Here is a 22,780-nt window from a genome sequence, read left to right on the forward strand (position 1 = left end):
ATCGAAAGGCCCATGATGGCTGTGTCTGTATTGAACATGTACAGATTCTTTTTCTTGTTATTATGTCCTAAACAATGCACTATAACAACTACATATATAGCATTTACATTGTATTAGGTATTATAAGTAATCTAGAGATGATTTTAAGTATATAGGAGGATGTGGATAGGTTATATGCAAATATTATGCCATTTTATATAAGGGACTTCAGCATTGCGGATTTTGGTATACGGGGGTCCTGGAGACAATCCCCCGTGGATACCGAGGGAGAACCATAATGGATACAAGGGATATTGTGGAGGTGATGGTGATGGTTGCACAACTCGGTAAACTTAGTAAAATTTCTAGAATTGTACACTTACAATGAGTGAATTTCATAGCATGCAAATTATACCTCAATAAAGCTGTTTTTTTTTTTTAATTTTTATTTATTTATTTTTTCCCCAAAGCCCCAGTAGATAGTTGTATGTCATAGCTGCACATTCTTCCAGTTGCTGTATGTGGGACGCGGCCTCAGCATGGCCGGAGAAGCGGTGTGTCGGTGCGCGCCCGGGATCTAAACCCAGGCCGCCAGCAGTGGAGCGTGCGCACCTAACCGCTAAGCCATGGGGCCAGCCCATAAAGCTGTTTTTAAAAAAGCAAAAAGTAGTGTTATTTTACAACAGAATATTATATAGTAGTGAAAAATGAATGATTTATATCTAACTCAACAACGTAGAAGAATTTGAAGAATATCATTTTACTTGAAAGAGGCATATCACAAAATAATACAAACTATAATTCCATTTAGAAAAACTCAAAACCCTGCAAAGCTAAACACTACATTGATACAAACACATTTGGAAGAATTGTAAAGCAAGAGAATGATAAACACAAAATTCAGGATAGTAATTCCCTATGACAGGTGAGAGGCAGAGGAAGGTTCAGGAGAGGGGCTCCCAGGGACTTTAAAGTTAATGGTACTATTCTATTTATTAAACTCAGTGGTGGGTATATGGGTTCCTTGTACTGTTATTACTTAATACCTTACATATATTTTATAAGTATTCTTTATTACCTACTCAATATTTTTAAAAAATAATTTTTTAAAATGAACCATGTAGCATAAGCCCAGATTTTTCCTGTCATCTTTTAAATGATAATTCACATCAAAGGATTGAATCTGAATGACAGAGGTTTCCTGATCAGATATAGTTTGATGTTAGCAGCCACACAAACGAAGAAGTGGACACCATCCTCATGTATAAGCTTAAGGAGCACCTGGGAAGTGAAGATGGAGAATAGCCTGCTGAATGCAAAGGCCCAGAAAATGCTCTGGGAGGCTCCCTGCAAGAAGGAGGCTTCATTGGAGTTCTTCCTCCCCCTGATGGCTGCTGGAGAGAAGGGCCAAGGGAGTGGCCCTAGGGCAGCTGCCCTTGGAGCACAGTGAGAGGAGCAAGTTAAGCTATGGCTGCCCCAGATAAATCCCACCAGCTCTCCTAGAATGGCTGCCATCCTCACCTGGGCACTGTCCATGCAGGAACTGCCAGAGTCCCATGGTGCCTGGCTGCTGGAGGGTCAGTTCCTCTGCTTGCAGGGCCACAGTCAGGTCCTCGCCACATACCTCAATCCCAAAAGACACCTCATTCACCTTCAGGACCAGAACTGAGACCTGCAAAAGGAGACTCTCTTAGCTGAGTCCCAAGCTTCCAGCCTAGAGCCTACCCTCTGCAGAGAGGAAAGTAGAGCAGCTGACCGGGTGAAGACTGAGGTCTTCTCCACTGGGTGAGACCAAACTGTTGGCCTCTGGTGACCCCTGGCCATGACTATCCACAACAGGGCTCCCCGGAACACCAGCACTGTCCAAGTCATTTGGAAGAGATCCTGGTGGAACAGATTCTGGACCAGACTCTACATAAGAAAGACAACAAGAAAGTTGGAAAATCAAAATATTCTGTTCAAATCCAATCTCTCAAAACAATGACAACTGTAAAAGCAAAACAAAACACTTATGACATTTATGAGACAACTGGAAATTTGAAGCCTAGATATTTGATGAATTTAAGGAATTATTGTTAATTTTTGAAAGTGTGATAATGGTATTTGGTCATACTAAAAAAAAAGTCTGTAAATGGAAGCAACCCAACTGTCCATGGACGGATGAATAGCTAAACAAAATGTGATATAAACATACAACAGAATATTATTTAGCCTTAAAAAAGAAGGAAATTCTGACACATGCTACAACATGAATGAACCTTAAGGACATTATGTTAAGTGAAATAAGCCAGTCACAAAAGGACAAATACTGTATGATTCCATTTATATGAGGTACCTAGAGTGGTCAAATTCAGAAACAGAAAGTAGAATGGTGGTTGCCAGGGGCTGGAGGAGGAGAAAATGAGGAATTATTGTTTAATGGGTATAGAGTTTCAGTTTTGCAAGATGAAAAGAGTCCTACAGATGGATAGTGGTGATGGTTGCACGAAGATTTCAAAGTATTTAGCGCCGCTGAATTACAGTTAAAAATGGTTAAGATGTTAAATTTTATGTGTATTTTGCCACAATTAAAAAAATTTTTTAATATTTTAAAGGACTGTATTCTCTAGAGACGCATACTGAAAATATTTATGGATAAAAATGTCTGGGATTTGCTTCAAAATAATACGGGAGGAAGGGAAGTGGGCAGAAGTATATATGAAACAAGAATGGCCATGAGTTCTTAATATTTGAAGCTAGGTAATGGGTATATGAGGGTTCATTATTTGCTTCTGTCTACTTTTATACATATTTGAAATTTTCCATAAGAAGTTAAAAATAATAATAACAAAACAAAAACAGGTACACACCACCCAGCTTAAGAAACAGTGCATTCTCTTTTATTTTCATTTAGACACTCTTAAGGTACCATTTTTAAAAGTTTCCATTTCAATAAACTGAAAGAACCACTGTAACTTCCAGTGATGACTGATCTAATTCCTCAAAGTTACTTGTTTTATCATAGACAAAAAGCTCCTAGTTATTTTATAATAAAATACATAGTTAGGCGAAAAACAGACAACAAACACACACGCTATTGACACCAGCCACAAAACTAACTCTACTGCTGCAGCTACAGGGCTGCGAGACTAGTGATTTCTCCTTTGCTCTGAGTCTCGTTCTGTGATAAAGGTCAAGTACTAACCAACAACCTAGAAGATGTGGGGATAAAGCCACTAAAATTTCTCTTTTTCGGTTTTGGTTACGAAAATGTCTATTTTATCAAATCTCAACTCCTTCTGCATCCTGCTAAGCTGAATACAGGCAGCAGAAAGGACTTTTTCTCGACTTCTGCAGCTTTGCCTGGCTCTGCTTCCACCTACCAGACTCCAAGAGCATCACAAAGCTATCACTGCCATCACTGTCCACTGAAATCCGGTCTTCAGGGCCACTGCTATCCAGGGAGACACCATCAAATGACTGCTGAGATTCTGTCCTCTTCATGGAGAAAAATCGGAGTCGGGCAGCACCTCCACTCACTGGGGCTACCACCCCCTCATCTATCTTGGCCATGGGCTCCCTGTTTAAAAAACAAAAGCAAAACCCACAAATGTGGCTTAGGAGGCATGCTCCATCCCCTTGTAATACTTACCCTTTCAGCCCAGACAGTTATCACATACATAAACGTTGATGTCAAATATTACCTGCTTTAAGGGAGTCACACAATTTTTCAACTGCCGGCCTTTCCGAATCCTCATATTCCAGCATTTCAAACTGCATAAGAAGGTCTCCCATATCAACAGTAAATTTCAAGGTTATTCAAGGTCATCCCATATACAGAAAAGACCAACTACCTACAGCCTTGGTGCTAACGAATGGCACCTGAAGCCACCCACATTCATTCCACAAGTATTTACTGAATAACTTCTGCATATAAGGGACCATACTAGGCACAGGGCAGGGGGAGGGGGGTGAATATAGTGATGAATAAGACATCCTCTGTCCTCAAAGAATTTATAAGCTGTCAGGAGAGAGGAGACATACATAAATAACATCATATGGGAGTAAGTCACACACCCCATAAGAAGGACAGTGTTACAAGCTGAAGGTAGGCAATATCAAAGAGGGGAAAGAATGAGGACAAGGGGATCAAGCATGGCTTTGTGGAAGGAGATGGCATTTGAGGTGGTCCTTGAAGGACCGTGAAAGAGATAGGAAAGAGGGCCTTCTATGGGGAAGAAACAGATGAGCAAATGCATGGAGCCAGAAAACAAAAAGTACCTTCGGAGACTAGTAAGTAGCTCAGCCCCACTGGAGTGTAGGTTTTGCTGGGGAGAGCAATGGAAGATAAAGTTAGAAAGGCATAATACAGTGAAAAGAAACCTTTAAGGACCTGCAAACAAAAAAGCTCCCATTTTACAGATGAAGAAACTGACTCAAGGTCACAGTTAAAGGTAGTATTAAGAAAAACCCAAGTCTCCTAATCTCTTGCTAAATGCCTTTTTCACCTTACCACATGGGTTGCAGCCAGATTATAGATAACCCTGGATAGAAGATTATATGTGGGGGCTGGCCCCGTGGCTTAACGGTTAAGTGCGCGCGCTCTGCTACTGGCAGCCCGGGTTTGGATCCCGGGCGTGCACCGACGCGCCGCTTCTCTGGCCATGCTGAGGCGGTGTCCCACACACAGCAACTAGAAGGATGCACAACTATGACATATAACTATCTACTGGGGCTTTGGGGAGAAAAAGGGAGAAAAAAAGGAGGAGGATTGGCAATAGATGTTAGCTCAGGGCCGGTCTTCCTCAGCAAAAAGAGGAGGATTGGCATGGATGTTAGCTCAGGGCTGATCTTCCTCACAAAAAAAAGATTATACGTGAACGTGCTCTGAAAACTGTAAAGTGCAGGGGGTATTCGGGAAATCTCTGTACCTTCTGCTCAATATTGCTATGAACCTAAAACTACTCTAAAAAATAAAGTCTATTTTTAAAAAAACTGTAAAGTGCCATGTGGATATATCATAATAATTGATTATGCCACACTAAGAAGTTCAAACTAAATTTAGGGTGTATAAGGAAAAAGCCTGACACTTTTAGAGCAGGGAAATAATAGGAACATACCTGTGTTTTAGGAAGTCGGACCTAGCTTTTTCAAACAAGCTAGAGAGGAAAAGACCTCCAATGAGGAAATCAATTAATAGTTTACTAAAATAGTCCACATGTGGGAACAGACAGGAAAACTGATGTGAGACTCCATAGGGCAGTGTTCTCAAAGCATCCTCTTGGTAGGAGCATCAGCATCAATGGAGGATTTGTTAGAAATACAAATTCTCCAGCCCCATCTCAGACCCACTGGATGAAGAACTCTGGGGGTAGGGCTCAGCGATCTGTGTTTTAACAAGCTCTCCAGGCAATTCTGAAGCCTGGGTGAGTTTGAGAACCATTGCTCTAGGAATTATAGTCAGAAGCTGACAAATGACTAGAAGAGGCAGAGCTAAAATATAGAGCTTTGAATGAGCAGAAGAATGATGCTACCAAAAAAGAAAGAACTGGTCTGGGGGAGGATAAGGAGTTTAGTCATCTATATGTGAGGTTCGAGGCAGCCCTGGGAGATCCATGTTGAGCTACACGCAGTAGACAGTTTTAAATGAAGAGCAGGAGAGGGGAGGGAAGTTAGGACTTCATATATATAGAGAAAAAGAGACTATAGCAGAGTGAGGAGATGGATAAAATAACCTAGAAAGAAAGTATTCAAAAACGTAGACTGATATAAACCTTCTGAAAGTTTGGCAAATACGTCAAAAACCTTAAAATGTTTGTAGTGTTTGACCCAATAATTCCACTTCTAGGTTTTTATTCTAAAGATTTAGATATACATAAAGACTAATGTTCACAAAAATAAGGACATTGAACACAGCATTGGTTCTAACTGAGAAAAACTGAAACAGACTAAACGGCCCCCTCAGATAGTGGAATGGATGAATAAATGATGATACATCCATTTGCTAGAACACAATAGAGCAATTAAAAATTATGTCTTCAAATACCTAATAAATGGGAAACTATTCAAAATAAAACATTAAGTGAATAAAACTGTAAATTTTCTACATTATACAGAAATAATATAGTCCTATTATTGTAAAAACAATATTTGTATGTATGTGTATACACATATAAGCATTCACACGGATAAGAAATATATGTATAAAAATCGGAAGAAAATAGATCCAAATGCAAATTGTGGCTATCTCTGGATAGTGTCATTAAAAGTGACTTTTACGTTTTCTTCTTTATTCTTCTATTCTCTACACTGTCAACCAAATGAGCACAAATCATTTTTAGAATTAAAAAAATAAAAATTATGATAAAAGTGATCAGAATACAGACAGCCTAGTGCTGTGGAACAGTTACATTTATAGGATAAAAGAAAGAAGAGAGCAGCCAAGGAAAAACAAAAGACTCCTTCTGAGAAGTGTGAGTAACTGGGCAGGGTTACAAACACTCAGAATGAACTGACCAGCAAGGCTGACTGCCACAGAGGAGCCCAGGAGGAGGAGGACAGAAAAGGCCACTGGCCTGGGCAGTTAGGAAGGCAATGTTGGTGTTTAAAGAAAAGCTTGTATCACACACCTTTCTTTTCTCTTTTCCACCTCTCCTCTTTTCCCATCTCCCTTACTCTTCTCCATTTAGAAAAGGCAGCACATTTGGTGACTGGGAGTCCAGGCTTTCAATCCTCGCCCCACCACTCACAAGGTGTGTGATCTTGAGCAAGTTTCTTACCTCTCTGAGCCTCAGTTTCCTCATCTGTAAAATGAGGAGTGATATTAGTACCTGCCTTACAGGGTTGTTACAAGAATTCAATGGATTAATATTTAAGTATTTAGAACAGTGCCTGACACATACAGAGCACTCAATAAATGTTGCCTAGTATTATTAAATCATTTATCCCTTTAAGTTTTCCTTTCTCCTTCCTCCTAGGCTATCTATGCCTAGCAGGTACTAGCACACCCACAGGCATTGCTTAGAGACTCACTTAAGACAATCCACTTAGACAAAAGCTCTAAAGCCACTCATCTTCAAACCATGGTCCCCAAACCACAAAGTGCCCCAGGAAAGAATTCCCATAGTCTTCATTATTTTTCCTACAACCATAAAGCACCCATGGAAAAATCTGTACCTTTCCATTCTTCTGATCGTGCATTTCTGTGTTCTTCTGCTTACTCCCTACTGTATCTCCAGTGCCTAATACAAAGCCTGGCACACAGTAAGGGCTCACAAAGTATTTGTTGAATGAATGGATGAAATTCTTCCTTCTCTATTACTCTGGCAGACATTGATAAGGTGTATCAGAAAGAGCAAGTCCGAAGCCCCAGCTTTTCTATTTATTAGATGTAGGATCCATGGGCTCATCCTCTCTGAAGCCTCAGCTTCCTTAGCTATAAACTGGGGATACAAATATCTGTAGCTACCTCACCAGGCTGCTGTGGGGATCAAAACAAACAAAATATTACATGAGAACCCACTGAAAAGAATAAAATATCTTTATGCCAGGCATTATTATTCTGATATAGCAGATCTGTATCAATAAGAGTGAATCAGTGAAAGAGGAGATAATGTGATCCTAAGCAATAAATGTTGACTTGAAAACTGTCCAAGAATAGGCTAAGATATATGGAGGCATGTGAAAATCTATGGGATTTTGTGTTATTTTACTGCAATTTCTGGTTCTTTTCCTATCACAGAATGGATGTATTCCTGAAAATAAGTCTCTCCAATTGGTATACCTACATCCTTTAAGTAGCCTGAAAATTCTGCTGCCCTGCAGGCTGCTCTGAAAACGAAAGGCTTTGCCATATTAAATAGGCGATTCTATGCACTCTCCTCGACTATATGGTGCTTCCCAATCTAAAAATGCACACAGCAGGAGGCCTTAAGCCCAATAACCAGAGCTAGGAGGAAGAGATGGGGTGACTGAAGTAGGCAGAGAGCCACTTACTTGGCTGGAGGCAGAGACAACACCTTGTGCATAGTGGAAGTCATTCGGTCTCTGCCCAGACTGAAGGCATCCTTAGTCAGGGACACAGCTTCCTTGGTGAGGTCCATGGTGGCATGTAGAGCTTCTTTGGTGGCATCCTTGGTCATATGAATAGCACTTGACAATTCTCCCTCAATGTTCTTCAATGGGATGAGCTTGCCCTGTCCATTCACAGCAGTATCCATGCCACCTGGGGGCCTCAATGCAGCTGGTGAGCTGGATGCTTGGGATCTGCTTAGTCTCTTGGCCTGTAAGGAATCAACTGCTTCATGGCCCTTCCCCACCTCCCGCTGTGCAAGAGAATCTGAGTCCTGAACTTCTCCATTGCTATGGAGAAGCAGTGGCCTATCCTGGGATGCATCCAGATTTTCAAGGCCACTATCCTCCAGAACCTTCTCAGGGCTTGCTGGGGCTTGCTCTGAGGAGGCATCAGACTTCAGCTCCCTATCCTCTGAAGGAGATAGCTCTGAATCTATGAGGCTGGTGGTATCTGAACCTGCAGAGTCAGCTCCAACAGCCCCAGGGGCAGGATGCATGAGCAGAGCCACCTCAGCACCGGGGAAGAGGACTCCAATGCAAGCTGTCTGGTCCTGCAGAGCAGACCCAGTCATGGCCTCTGTATCCTTAGTCAGCTGCTCCTGAAGACCCTGTAGCTCCTCCTTCAGGCGGAGTAGAGCCAAGTACTGGTAGTGGTCAAGTCTCACACGGATATGTGCAGCGGAGTGTACAAGCATGTGAACATCTGCTGTATCCTCCGGCTCTGTCAGAGGCCCTTTGTTGTCCACACCACTGCTGCCTTCTCTTGGAGTTTCTGTGACTTCCGTAGTGCCGGATAGGCTTTTCAAATCATGCTCAGTCTTTGACCTCTGATGGGACACAGTGTCAGGGGTAAGGGCCTCAGACTGGACAGGACTGCCAAAGCTAGCTGATGGTTTCAGCCTCCCTTCTTTGGCCAAAAGGAGTTTCCGTGCCTGGGCTTGCTGCCAGCGGAGGGGTAGGCAGGCCCAAATGGACAAGGGGAAGGGGGCCACAAAATTCAAGGTATGGCCTTTGAAGTTCTCTGTTCCCTCAAAGTCCAAGGAGATCTGGGTGAAGTGGATGGACCAGAGATCCTGAGAAGCCTTAAGCCTCTGGGGAGGGAGGGTACTAGGTTGAAGGAAGCAGGGATCAATCTGGAAGGCATGATGCATAAAAAGCATGTGCAGAAGGCTAAAGCCACCTGGAACCTTGGGAAAGTGAACATAATTGGAATGAAAGAACTCAGCAGCCGCAAAACCCCGGAAGAGACTTTGGAGGTCTGGACAGCTACAATGTGGGGCATAACGTGTATTGGTGGCAGTCAGGCCTGACGCAGAGAAGACAAGGGCCTGGGGTCGGTGCAACCCAGCCTTCTCTCTCTTCTCCAGTGGGAAGCTCACCTTCAGAAAGAAAACGAAACCCAATTCAGAAAGGCCATCCAAGTATTTCCACAACCCACCATTAATACACACGTGAAGGACCATTTGGGCTGTGAAACTGTTTTTCTTACTTCTATCAAATGGACAGGGCAGAACCCTGCATTATAGCCATGGGAGAAATGCAGCTGTGGCTGCCAACAGGGAGCAAAATCCCCACTCTCTCCCTACCTTCAACCAGAAGGCATCCAGTCGAATGTCCAAGTGTTCATCTTTCTGGCTTGAATCTTCCAGCTTGTAGATAGCTTTGAACTGCTCCAAGCTGCGGTATAAATCCAGGCAGAAGAGGTTTCCCCAGAGCAAGCTGACAGGATCCATAGTAAATATCAGACCATTTAACTGAATGTAGAGATTGGGACAGGGAACTGGAAAGCAGAGAAAAAAAGAATCGTCATGTACAAAGTAGCAGCTCAACTCTCACTTACCAGCTAAAATTCATTTTATTATGAAGAGAGCAAAGGTACATATTTATACAGGGGAGCATTTTTAACAAAGGTGTGCTGAACTAACTCCTAACAACGAGAGTATAAGCAACGGCCACAAACCTGACAAATGTAAAGAGCATGAGCTAGACAGCAAGAACTCACCAGACCCGATGCTTACCTGGAAGCTCCTGATTATCTGGGAAGTAATACTCTGTGAACTCAATGTGAATGGCAGAGACCTGCGTGGGTAGGTTGTGAAGTTTCCGACTGCAGGAAAGGAGTGTGGATGGCTTCTTACTCGGCTGTCCAGCTGTAGAAACCTACGCAATCCCAAGTTGCTGTTAGCATCTGTACGGCACCCAGAACAGAATTTCTTCAATTTCCTCTAAGGTAGTATAAAGCCTCTACTATCCTTCCAAAGTCTGTCACAGGAGCGGAGTGCCATTCACACGTACTCCAGGTATTCTCACACCTGACTAACACTATCGACAAGTGCGTTTTTTCAGTGCAACGTCTGTAGTAGGGTATTCAAAGGAATCCCATCCTGATCTCAGCAGCCACGCTCAGAAAGAAACAGACAAAGTGTCAATCTACCCAGAAGTGAGGGGAAGAGTCCCCGAATTCCACAGCCTTATTCACACTTGTTGCCTCCCAAATGAACTGCTTCACCCTTTCCAACCATGTTCCCCTGTGTCCTGGGTTCCTCACCTGGTGGATGTCCAAATCATCCACCCGTATTACCATGCAGCTAGAGCGTAAACGATTCCATGCTGGAGGCCGAAAGGCAACCCGCTGGCCCTGAGAGGGGCTTCTCTCAAGGTGGTTCTTTCGAGGACTGGAGAAAGAATCTAAACAAAAATAAGAAGGTGGAAAAGAGAATCAGATACATTCAACTCGTATTATTAATAGAATTAAGAAGTAAAATTCCTAAGATCATTAATGCTATACGTAGGAAAGACAGCTTAACACTGTCTAGCTTCTGGATGGAACTCAAAAATTGTATTCTCCTTAAGACTAAGGCAACAGCCTAATGAATAGAAGTTGTAACAACCCCTCTTCAACATTGCAGCTGTCCCTGGAAACAAACAGGCCTCTAAAGAAAATGTCACTGGGCCGGCCCCGTGGCTTAGCGGTTAAGTGCGCGCGCTCTGCTACTGGCGGCCCGGGTTCAGATCCCGGGCATGCACCGACGCATTGCTTCTCCGGCCATGCTGAGGCCACGTCCCACATACAGCAACTAGAAGGATGTGCAACTGTGACATACAACTATCTACTGGGGCTTTGGGGAGAAAAAGGAGGAGGATTGGCAATAGATGTTAGGTCAGAGCCGTTCTTCCTCAGCAAAAAAAGGAGGATTAGCGTGGATGTTAGCTCAGGGCTGATCTTCCTCACAAAAAAAAAAAAAGGAAAAAGTCACTGATGTCTCTGGGATAAACAGCAAGGAATAGGTTAGGATAATTAGCTAGTGCACTAGCTATCTCCACTGGATATTCAAAGGTAAATGGCAAGAGGCTAAACAACGGGAGTCTTCCAGCTCCTCATAACCCACCTGCTTTCCTCCGGAAGGGAGAGTCTACTCCCAGGTGCCAGGGTGATTTTAGATCCGTCTTCTCATGCCACTTCTCCATTTTACTCTGAAATTCCGTCACCAGTTTCTGGGCCCACTGGCCTCGGGTCTCCATGGCCTCACAGTGCCGTACCCAGTGTTTGCAACTATCGCCTGTGCAACAAAACAAAAAGATTTTAGTCCAAGATCATGATCCAACGTTCCAATTTTTCCTTTCCAGTCGTATAGTCATAGTTCAGAATCTGATCCCTCACCCCCAATCCAGAATTCTCTAGAATAAGTAAAAATTGTCTAGTGAGAGCACTCAAGTTCTTCTGGATTCCATATGTGATTTTTCCCTAAGGCTCCCTAAAGGCCAGCTGCTGACTGCTGCCATCTTTGATTACAGACTACTGGAGAGGCTCTAAAACTAGTGAAAGTAAGGGGCAGAGCACTGAATCAAAAGCAACATCTCAAGCACTGCCTCCCCTCCAACTTCTCATCACTGATAAAGAATCATCAGTAGTGGAGCCTGCAAGTTTCCAGATGATGTCCTCTCCCAACACCTCTCTGAGCATGTGTTGCAATCCCTGGGACTCTCCTGCTGGGCAGTCAGGGATGAACCCAGGAATCTGCCCTCTGTACCTGGGCCACACTAGTACTACCCCCATTCAGAATTCTCCTACCTGCCCAGTGGAAGGGGTAATAGTCAAATGCCATCTTGCGGAAGGTAAGCTGCATTGCACCACCCATGAGTCTGTTTGCAGAGACACCTATAAAAGAAAAATAAAAGTGAACAGCAGCAGAAGAAACAAAGAAAGCTAAAAACCACTTGAAGCACTTCAAAGTCCTCTTGAGGGTCAGCTCTAAAGCCTGGCTGATACACAAGTGGCGCTGAAAGGCCATGATGTCAGGTGATTTGCAAGGCTGAGGCCCTCCTCCTTTTTTTTTTTTTTTTTTTGGTGAGGAAGATTAGCCCTGAGCTAATATCTGTTGCCAATCCTCCTCTTTTTTCCTGACATCCATGCCCATCTTCCCCTACTTTATATGTGGGACGCCTGCCACAGCGTGGCTTGATAAGTTGTGCATAAGTCCACGCCGAGGATCCAAACTGGCGTGCCCCGGGCCACCAAAGCGGAGCATGAGAACTTAACCACTACACTACCAGGCCGGCTCCTGAGGCCCTCCTCTTTTGAGTTGCAACAGTTAACCTGCTCTAAAAGATCAAAGAAAAGTATACTCCATTGTCTCTGTAAACAGCTGCTAGATTTCCAGAAAGGCAAAAGAAACGGCAAAACTCAGGATCCAGGAATTCCAATTCTAGGTACCCTCCAGACACACTATACAACCTTAATTGATTGGTTCCCCCAAACCTAAAAATACTAGTATTGCTGTCCCTCAGCACAACACCTGGAAACACATAAGCCTAATTCCCAAAAAAACAAGACCCATATTCTTTCCTTTCATATCCTGGCCTCAGAGCTAAAGCTGTGATATTAGACAATCATGACATACTGTACCTACAAAGTACCATGGAACACTAAAAACACTGCACTAACAAGGACATTATAAAACAAACATAAAGAATATTCTAAGTAAATTGGAATTTTTAGCAATAAGTCAAATATTGCATTATGTTTATCTTGAATTTACATTTAATTCTTACTAAATAAATTAACTTTCTATGTTTCTATTTTACCTCTCCAATTATACTCTAGGAATTATCGGGTAGGGACTATTTCTTCTCTATACATGTATTGTCTGACCTGTCCTGCTCTGTACTTCTATCCCAGCCCTTACTAGAGTGAAGGGAAATACCACAGGGTCCTACAGGTGTAAGCTACTACACCTACAACCAGGAGGCTCATTTTCATCCAATCTAGATTTCACCACCCCAAGTTCTAGACTACTCACCATCCCACTAAGAGATACACCTACACCAGTGTTCCTGTTTCTCAGTCTTTTTTTCATAATTACCACCTCTAAGGAGCCTGTTTAGACATTTTTTTCCTAAATGCGCCCTCTCCACGAAACGTTAATACCACAGATATACTGTATATCTGCTTATGTACCACATGTCTATCTGTGTTTTATATATAAAAAGAATAAGTAAGGGTAAGAAAGATGAAATAATTCTTTTAAAAGTTAAAAAATTTAAAGCTATTAATATTTAACTTAACTTTATATTTACTGAGTAACTTTTAATGTAATTTATTTCTTATATAAATTATAATGTATCAAATTACATATGCAAATTAGCAATTTATATAAATCCATAGCAATATAATCAAATTTTTAATTACTCAAAATTATTTTTCAGCATAAGTAAAACAACTGAAATTTTTAAATTTCTTAAAATTATTTTTAGTGAACTTATCTTTTAACTTTTGCTTGATATGAGAAAGCAACTTTTAGCTTAACTAGCTGCTAGATATTCATTCAGATAGTGTCAATATTTTTTCTGTTCAGCACTGAACTAAATTAATAATTTGTTGAATAACCTGTAGAATTAGATAATAAAATATAAACTATTTTTATTTAATTCTATAAGTTCAAATCACAAAATCACTGAGGATCAAATATAAACAACAATGACAAGGCAGACAATGGCAGCCAACAGGCATGACAGGCCACCTCTCACCATACGACTTTGAGACCAAGCAATTGAATGAGAGAAAGTCCTCTGACACAGCCATCTATTCGCCATGGTTTTATAGCACTGATCTTCCATACATTTTGTGTATCTTCCATGAACTCAACATCAATGTTGCACATGTGATATCCAAGAAAACCCAACGAGAAAAATTAAACACTAATGAATAAAATTTTGTCAGGCAGGGTTAAGCTTTGTAAGGTCGCAAACCATTGTTAACATGTAAGATTTTTTTCACCCCCACCTCTCACCAAAGAACCAATTTTCAATGTCCAGAATAGGCAAATATCAAGAGAAAAAGTAGATCAGTGGTTGGTTATGGCTGCAAAATGGGAAGTGACAGCTAATTGGTAAGGGTTTCTTTTAGGGAGGACAAAAATGTTCTAAAATTAGATTGCAGTGATCACACAACTCTATGAATATACTAAAAAACACTGAGTTGTAAATTCTAAATGGGTGAATTGTATGCTATGTGAATTATACCTCAATGAAGCTGTTTAAAAGAAAAGAGCCAATTTTCACCTGCTGTGGGGTGATATCATTCCAATTGAACATGCATGACCTAGGATACTAGAGGGAGAGTTTCACAGCCATGCTCCCTCCACTGGAGTTATTTGGAGCTAAAAGAACAATAAACTACACAGACTGAGCATATTAAAATAGGATCTAGAACTGAAATCAAATATAATTACTAACTGCCAACATATTTAGTTATAAACACATAATCATATATGAGACATAAATGGTAAACGGTGTACATAAATGACTAATTAAAGTTCTCCAATAAGGTGGTGGGAAGAGGACAGCTAGCTTTAAGAGACATAAAGTTTTTGGTTCACAGGCCTTATCCTGAGGGAAAACAGCTAAAAAGAGGCAGGTGACACTCTTTTCCCCATCAACCTCCTCTCTGAAGCCTGACATGTGAGCTGCTCCAGGTTGATTTTCAGAGACTGTGCTGCCCTACCTCAAGCCAAGCTGTCCCCAACGACCCACCGAGTTTCCAATAATTTCACCTCCAACACCAAAGGATAGGAGAGAGTGTTAGCCAGGGCCCCAACATCCAGGCTATAGCATCCCTTAATGAAAAAGCAGGTAGAGGTAGCCTTCAAGCAGTCTCTTCAAGGAGTAGCACTGTCCAAAAGAACTTGGTGATGATGGACATCTTCTAGTCTATAGATTATACTGAGTACTTGGAATGTGGCTGGTGCAAATGAGGATCTGAATTTTTTATTTTATTTTAATTTTAATAGCCACATGTGGCTATTGGATACCAAATTGAACAGAGTTCTAGAGCAATGCCATCCAATAGAAATATAACGTGAGCCACATAGTAATTTTAAATTTTCTAGTAGCCACATGAAAAAAAGTTTTTTAAAAAAGTGAAATTAATTTTAATACATATTATTTAAACCAATATATCCAAAATATTATCATTTCAACATGTAATCAATATGAAAATAATTACCAAGGTACTCTATACTCTTTTTTTGTACTATATCTTCAAAATCCCATGTGTATGTTACACTTGCAGCCCAACTCAATTTGGATCAGCCAACATTTCAAGTGCCCAACAGTCATATGTGGCTAGTGGCTGCCATATTGGACAGAATAACTCCAGAAAATCTTGTTTTTTTTTTGGTGAGGAAGACTAGCCCTGAGCTAACATCCGATGCCAGTCCTCCTCTTTTTGCTGAGGAAGGTTGGCCCTGGGCTAACATCTGTGCCCATCTTCCGTTACTTTATATGGGACGCTGCCACAGCATGGCTTGACAAGCGGTGCGTCAGTGCGCGCCCGGGATCTGAACCTGCGAACCCCAGGCCACCAAAGTGGAGCGCACGCACTTAACCGCTGCGCCACCAGGCCAGCCCCCAGAAAATGTTTGAGCCCTTTCTGTACCACTTAGTTCTCTCTTCTCCCTTTCTCCGCAAATCCAAGGAGAAGAGTCAAAGTCACAAGAACTCTTTCTGTTCCTTGCCTCTTCACAGAGTCATATACTACACCTAGATATGGTAGGCTGGGAGGTATCCCTCTATCTAAAAATATCTCATCCAAAATATCCTTAAATTCCACCAAGTTTGATTAATTTAGTTTGAGAAATAAATGGGGGCTGCAGGGACGGCTAGTCATTCACATCTTAGCATGGATTACAGGACCCTGCCACAGGAAGAGGACAGTGCTATATACCCCTTATCAAGCAAGAAGATGAAACTCTCAATTATGTAGTCTTATTAAGGCCTTCTGAAAGGATTAAAACAAAACAAAACAAAAACCCCAAAGCCTTTATAGTAACACTTGGAAGAAATAACCAAAGAAAATAATAGTTTTAGCAAAGAACTGCGAAAATGAGTGAGTGGCAAACCAGTGAGTAATTTATTTCTTGTGGTGGCAAAAGCAATCTTTACGCTCCTCTTGGGGTCTCTTGGAGTGGGAGCAGAGGAGGGCCGAAGTCACTTTAAGACCAAGGAATAGCAAAGCAAGACATGCAATGCTGCTCCGTGCCCCAAGAATAAAAGGGAGGTTCCCCCAAGGAAACTGAGTTGAGGTCTCATTAAGAGGCAAACATAACCTCCAGAGAGAATAAGGCAGAAAGAGAAAAATCTACCATGTGAGAGCATCTAAAACCTAGAGCTGGTAGCAAAGGAGCATATAGAAAGAACATAGAGAACTGAAGGAATAGGCAGCAGAGTAATAATAATACCAAATATTTGCCTATAATTAAGGTCCTCCAAATTCAGTATATTATCTCATTTGAGCCTGACAACAACCTATGAGGTAAACGAGTAAGATAAGATTTAACTCAAGTTCACAAATGAAGAAAGTCAAAGAGGTTAAGCAAGAGGTTAAGTGACTTCCCCAAGGCTCGTGAAGGAAAAAAATGAGTCAATTACTTTTTCATTCTGAATAAACAAACATATGTGTGTATGTAATATCAATTGCTCTAAAGAACGTAAAAGCATGACAAGAACACAGCATGACCTCTCTGCTCGGGAAGAGAACATTTACACATAATAATTATTTAAATTGACTCAAAAATCTGAAAATGCCGAGATTTCCTACAGTTGAATTTACTTTTCTAAAAGCTTATACCAGTGGTCAGCACTGTCCAAAGAAGTTTAGGGAGAAAAAAAAAGTATACACTGCTTGGGCTCTACTCCTGAAGATTCTGATTTAGCGGGGTCTGGGGAGAGCCCTGGCATCTGTATTTTATTATTACAGGGGGTTCTGCTGCACCCTAAAGCTGAACAGCGCTGCCTTACACTAAGAGAAAGAGAGCTGCCACAGCAGGGCTGAGACCCAAGGAGTAACTGTGACTAAGGGAAGCCAACCAAAGCACTCCACAGTGTCTTGAAAAGCTCCATCCCCGAGCTTTGCCCAGAGCTGAAGGCAGCGATGGACCACCCTGCCCAGGCTCAGGCCTCACAGGTACCTGACTCTCGGGACTGGCTATCATCGCAAATGTGCAGGTCCAGGCGGGAGATGAGCAGATGGTAGGAGGACTCTTTCACATCAAATTTCTCAAAGTACTGGCTGAGGCGGCTGCTGCTGCTGTTGCTGCTGCCCTGGCTGCCACCAAACGCCTGGGCCCAAGACTGCTGGGCACTGGGAGCAGGTGGGGTGATCTACAGGTGACAGAGACAAGAACAACAAGTCCAGATCCAGAAAGGCTCGTTGCAGGCTTTCTTGAAGCTTTAGTTCAGCCTGAATAAAATCACAATTTAACAAGATGCCCCTTTCCTCTCGTAACTGTTCCCCTGGTAGCTCACTTAGGTCTGTCCTACCTAAATAACCGAAACTCCAAAAACTCCAATCATAATTAGCCTAGTAACTGTCAGAGTACTGTTCTGAGGTTTGAATTGCTCTCCAAGCTCTCATCCCCCAGGACTTAGGTGACTGATGCTAAAACATCTCTTCCAGAAAGTCTTCCCTAATGGCCTCCTTCAGCCCGAGTAGTTAGATGCCTCTTCTTTGTGCTCTCATGGCACAGTGTTTACCTCTCTTACAGCACTTATCACATCATATTGTAATAACTTGTCTACAGTTCATATTTTAAGACAGTGAGGTTCCAAGGCCAGGAACAAGAGGCTTATTCTACTTTTCCTTTCCAGTGGCTGGTACTGTACACCTAACACACTGGAGGCATCCGATGAACAGAATAATGAATAAATCAGAGGCACAGGCAGAGCCTATGCACATCCAGAAGTAAACGACAAATCCCCCAAATAAGCCTATGAAAGTCTAGACTCCACCTATGTAGGTATGAATTACATCTGGCCTACCATCTCCCCAGCTCCACCAAAGGTATCTGTTCTGCCTCTAACCTGTACAGGTTCAGGGGCCAGGCTCTTTCTCTGCTGGGCTGACTTTTCCATGGCCTCACTCAGCGACTCTGCATACTTCATCATAGCCTTGAGCTGTGAGTCAGTCAGCACCCAGAGCAGGTCATCCAACAGGAACATCAGCTTGGAGGCTATGACATTGCAATCTTTGGTCTGAAAGGGCCACAGAGAACATGGGGTTCAATATCTGGTATCATTCCAACTCCTCAAAGTGATGATTGCCCAATCAATTTCAGACATGGCTTTTCAATCCCCAACATGTGAAATCCCCAGCACTTTGGAGAGTCAATTTCTTACAAAACTACTAAAGTTTTCTGTGATTAACAAGAAGCAGCGAAAGTCAACTGCCAGGTACCTATGTCAGTGTCCTGACATATGGGTAAAAATTGTGGTTTCTAAAAGTAAGATGACAGGGTTGTGGAAATGTTCTCTCACTGGTGGATACTGTGCAACACTGAATTGCAGGCCCTCTCCTTTCATCTGTCATTCCAGGGGCCAATAATATTCAAAAAAGAGGGAATACCAACTCCCAGGCTGTCTAGGAGAATAAAAGATGGAAGTTTTCACGAGGACAGAGAACACACTCACTCTTCTCTTGAGGGCTATTTGGATCCTGCCTTGGTTGGTAATAAGCCTCAGTGGAGTGGTGACCGGGTCCTGATCACCATTGTCTGTAGCATCTGCCTCAATTCGAAGTGTTTGCCAAGTTATTTCCTTAAATGTTAAAACCTAGAAAGAGAAAAGTAAAATCCCTTAATTCTATGGATGAAATTAATCAAGTGACAGGAAGGTCCAAGGGGAAAAGACTGGCAAGGCAGAGACTCCCACCATTCTCAGTTGGGATCCTACCGATAGAAGGCAGTGGATCAGAGGTCCACAACTGAGGAAAGGACATAGCAGTAACACTGGACAGAAGGGATTCTTGGCTTCCCAGGAATGAGGGAGCATTGGAAGAAATTGCCAAAGTAGAAATAATATCCTTTAAGAATTAGTCCTACTTTGTGAGGAAGATTGGCCCTAAGCTAACATCTGCCAATCCTCCTCCTTTTTTTTTTTTTTTGGCTGAGGAAGCCTGGCCCTGGGCTAACATCCATGCCCATTTTCCTCCACTTTATATGGGACACCGCCACAGCATGGCCCGACAAGCGGCACGTTGGTGTGCGCCTGGGATGCGAACTAGCAAACCCCGGGCCGCTGCAGCAGAACGCGCATACCCAACCGCTTGCGCCACCGGGCCAGCCCCAGAATTAGTCCTACTTTGAATCCCCCTATTCTCTCCTCTTGCAATGCTAGGGCTGTCACCTCTCCTCGGTGAGGGTCGGTGATGCGGGTGAAGCGGAGGTCACTCTGCTGCCAGTTGGGGTTGACACTATAGCCCTGGAGCTGCCACAATTCAAAAGAAGCGTGGAAGGCCTTGGAGTGAATCTTGATGGTGATAGAATTGACGATGATGAACATGCCCTCCACCACCTTCTCGGCAAAGCCATACTCACTACAACAAATGAGGGAGACCAGTGTTCAGAATCATGTGAGACTTCATGCACACTCTTTATACTGGAGGACATCAGACAAGACTACCAACAATGCCAGTCTTAGGGTGCTAGAACTGTGGATTTTTTTTTCTTTATTTCTCTCCTCCCATTTCTACTTTCTTGTATTTTTTAAATTTCTAAAATTTTTTATAATGATACAGTACTCTTCTTAATGGGATTTTTTTTTAAAGGAATAAAAGAAAAAGAGTTGAACCTAGAAACAGTCTCCCTCTTATTAGAAAGATAAATTGAAAAATCTTTTTACAGTCCATAAACTACCTGAATAAATATTTGAATATTGCCTGTGAGGGGAGGTATAACTACAGAAAGGAACTACTAGGTTTATATAAAATCTTCAAAGACAGAGCATACTCTGCAAAAGTAGTAGAAAGAAGAAAGTAGTACAGCCAGGTGAGCAAGAGGTTTAATACTGTGAAATCTAGTCACGAACAGTCCCACCTTTACCCTGTCAAATGTTGCCCAAGGAGCATAGCTGTACTTCCACAGTGAGAGGTCAGAAATGGCAGGAGAGGAATAAAGGCCATCTTAAAGTCCTTCTGGATGTGGAAAACACAGACACTCTTGACATGTAGGTGAAATCAGTTCTTATTACAAGAGATAAAAAGAAGGTGTGGAAATTACAAACTAAAAAAAATATATATATATATTTGCAATTTATATCACAAAGGGCTAATATCTCTAATATATAAAGAGCTTCAAAAAACTGAGAAGAAAATGACCAACAGCCCAATAATAATGGGTAAAGTATGGACAATTCACAGAAAAATAAATGCAAATAGATACTAAACAAAACGATGTTCAACCCCACTCATAAATCAAAACTACACTAAGAGACGCTTGATTTATGACAAAGGTGACAGTGCAACATGGAAAAGATGGTCTTTTCAATAATGGTGCATGGTCAATATAAGGATATCCATAAAGAGAAAAAAATAATATTGACCCCTATCTTACATCAAACAAAAAAAATAGTTTCAAGATTGATTATAGATCTAAATCTAAAAGGTCAAAAAATAAAGCTTCTAGAAGAAAACATAGGAAAATATCTTCATACCTTAGGATAGGAAAAGATTCCTTAAACAACATACAAAAAGTGCTAACCATAAAGGGAAAAATAGATATACTAGACTACATTAGAATTAACCATTTCTGTTCAATAAAAAAAAAATTAAGAGTGACAGTGAACCCACGGAGTACAAGATATTTGTAATACATGTATGTAACCAAGCCTTGTTTCCAGAATATATTGAGAACTTATACAAATTAATAAGAAAAAGACAAACAATCCAAAAGATAAATGGGTAAAACACTCACATCAATGCTTTATGAAAGAGGATATCCAAAATTCCAGTAAACCAATCATCAAGAAAATGCAAATTAAAATCATAACGTGATACAACTACATCCCTATCAGATGGCTAAAATAGAAAGATAGACAATTCTATGTGCTAGCAACTGGAACTCTTATGCGCTGCTAGTGCAAAAAGCGGTACAAGCACTCTGGAAACTGTCTAGCAGTATCTACTAAAGCAGAACATATGCACAGCCCAGGGCCCTGCAACTCTACTGCCAGGTATATATAAAACAGAAATATGTACATACGTTCACCAAGAGATATGTATAAGAATGTTCATAACAGCTCTATTCTTTTTTCTTACATATTTTTAACTCACATACAGAAAAATTCATTCTTTGTGGTGTACAGGTCTAGGGTTTTGACAAAAGCACAGAGTCATGTATAGACCACCACAGTTGTGATAGAGAACAGTTCCATATAGCAACAGTATACTTAGTAGCCAGAAACTAGAAACAAACCAAATGTTTGTCTACAACAGAAAGGACAGATTGTGGCGTGTGATGGAATAATATACAGTAATGAGAATGAATGAACTACAAATACATGTAGCAACACAGATGACTCTCACCAACAAAATATTGAGCTAAAGTGGCTAGACACAAATGACAACATAGTATATAATTACATTTATATAATTTTAAAATAGGGAAAACTAATGTATGGTGTTAAAAATCAGGAAAAAAGTTATCCTTGGGGGTGGGTATGACTAGAAAGGGCACAAGAAGCTTCTGGGATTCTGCAAGTAGTCTGCTTCTTGATGTGTTAACTTTGTAAAGAATCACTGAGCTATATACTTCTGATCGGTGCGCTTCAATATATTACACTTCAATACAACTTACCAAAAAAGTACACTGAAATTCCACGTGTCATCTATCAGATTAGGCCAAAATCCTGAAGTTTGACAATATTCTCAATATTGGCAAGGTTTTGGGAAAACAAGAATTCTTTTGTGTGTTTGTTTGTTTGTTTATTGCGGTAACATTGGTTTATAACATTGTATAAATTTCAGGTGTACATCATTATACTTCTATTTATGCATGGATTACATCATGTTTTCATGTTCACCACCCAAATACTAATTACAATCCATCACCACACATATGTGCCTAATTATCCCCCTCGCCCTCCCCTCTCCCCCGCTCCCCTCTGGTAACCACCAATCCAATCTCTGTCGCTATGCGTTTGTTTTGTTGTTGTTATTATCTACTACTTAATGAGTGAGATCATATGGTATTTGACCTTCTCCCTCTGACTTATTTCACTTTGCATAATACCCTCAATGTCCATCCATGTTGTCACAAATGGCTGGATTTCATCGTTTCTTATGGCTGAGTAGTATTCCATTGTGTATATATACCACATCTTCTTTATCCATTCCTCCCTTGATGGGCACTTAGGTTGCTTCCAAGTCTTGGCTATTGTGAATAACGCTGCAATGAACACAGGGGTGCATGTATCTTTA

The 22,780-nt window shown here is 41.5% G+C and overlaps 1 protein-coding gene across 2 annotated transcripts in view; it reads right to left on the reverse strand.

The window, feature by feature from the left end:
- The window catches only part of BLTP3A (bridge-like lipid transfer protein family member 3A), a 62,066-nt gene that overhangs the window by 7,097 nt on the left and 32,189 nt on the right, over window positions 1–22,780 (reverse strand). Inside the window, exons 5-18 of one of the 2 annotated variants that reach the window (XR_009222017.1) lie at window positions 19,711–19,900; window positions 18,997–19,137; window positions 18,391–18,561; window positions 17,499–17,691; window positions 12,104–12,190; window positions 11,421–11,591; window positions 10,580–10,719; window positions 10,050–10,191; window positions 9,618–9,811; window positions 7,954–9,410; window positions 3,342–3,538; window positions 1,736–1,890; window positions 1,501–1,651; window positions 395–624 (exon numbers count right to left, since the gene is read on the reverse strand). Coding sequence is in view for 1 of the 2 variants with exons in the window: in XM_058554561.1 (XP_058410544.1) it covers window positions 1,501–1,651; window positions 1,736–1,890; window positions 3,342–3,538; window positions 7,954–9,410; window positions 9,618–9,811; window positions 10,050–10,191; window positions 10,580–10,719; window positions 11,421–11,591; window positions 12,104–12,190; window positions 17,499–17,691; window positions 18,391–18,561; window positions 18,997–19,137; window positions 19,711–19,900 (3,389 nt within the window). In the remaining variant the exon portion in view is untranslated. The remainder of the gene's footprint in view (window positions 1–394; window positions 625–1,500; window positions 1,652–1,735; window positions 1,891–3,341; window positions 3,539–7,953; window positions 9,411–9,617; window positions 9,812–10,049; window positions 10,192–10,579; window positions 10,720–11,420; window positions 11,592–12,103; window positions 12,191–17,498; window positions 17,692–18,390; window positions 18,562–18,996; window positions 19,138–19,710; window positions 19,901–22,780) is intronic. The other variant, XM_058554561.1, reaches the window with a different exon arrangement.

Source organism: Diceros bicornis, chromosome 14, assembly GCF_020826845.1.
Source record: "Diceros bicornis minor isolate mBicDic1 chromosome 14, mDicBic1.mat.cur, whole genome shotgun sequence".
NCBI classification, from domain to species: Eukaryota; Metazoa; Chordata; class Mammalia; order Perissodactyla; family Rhinocerotidae; genus Diceros; species Diceros bicornis.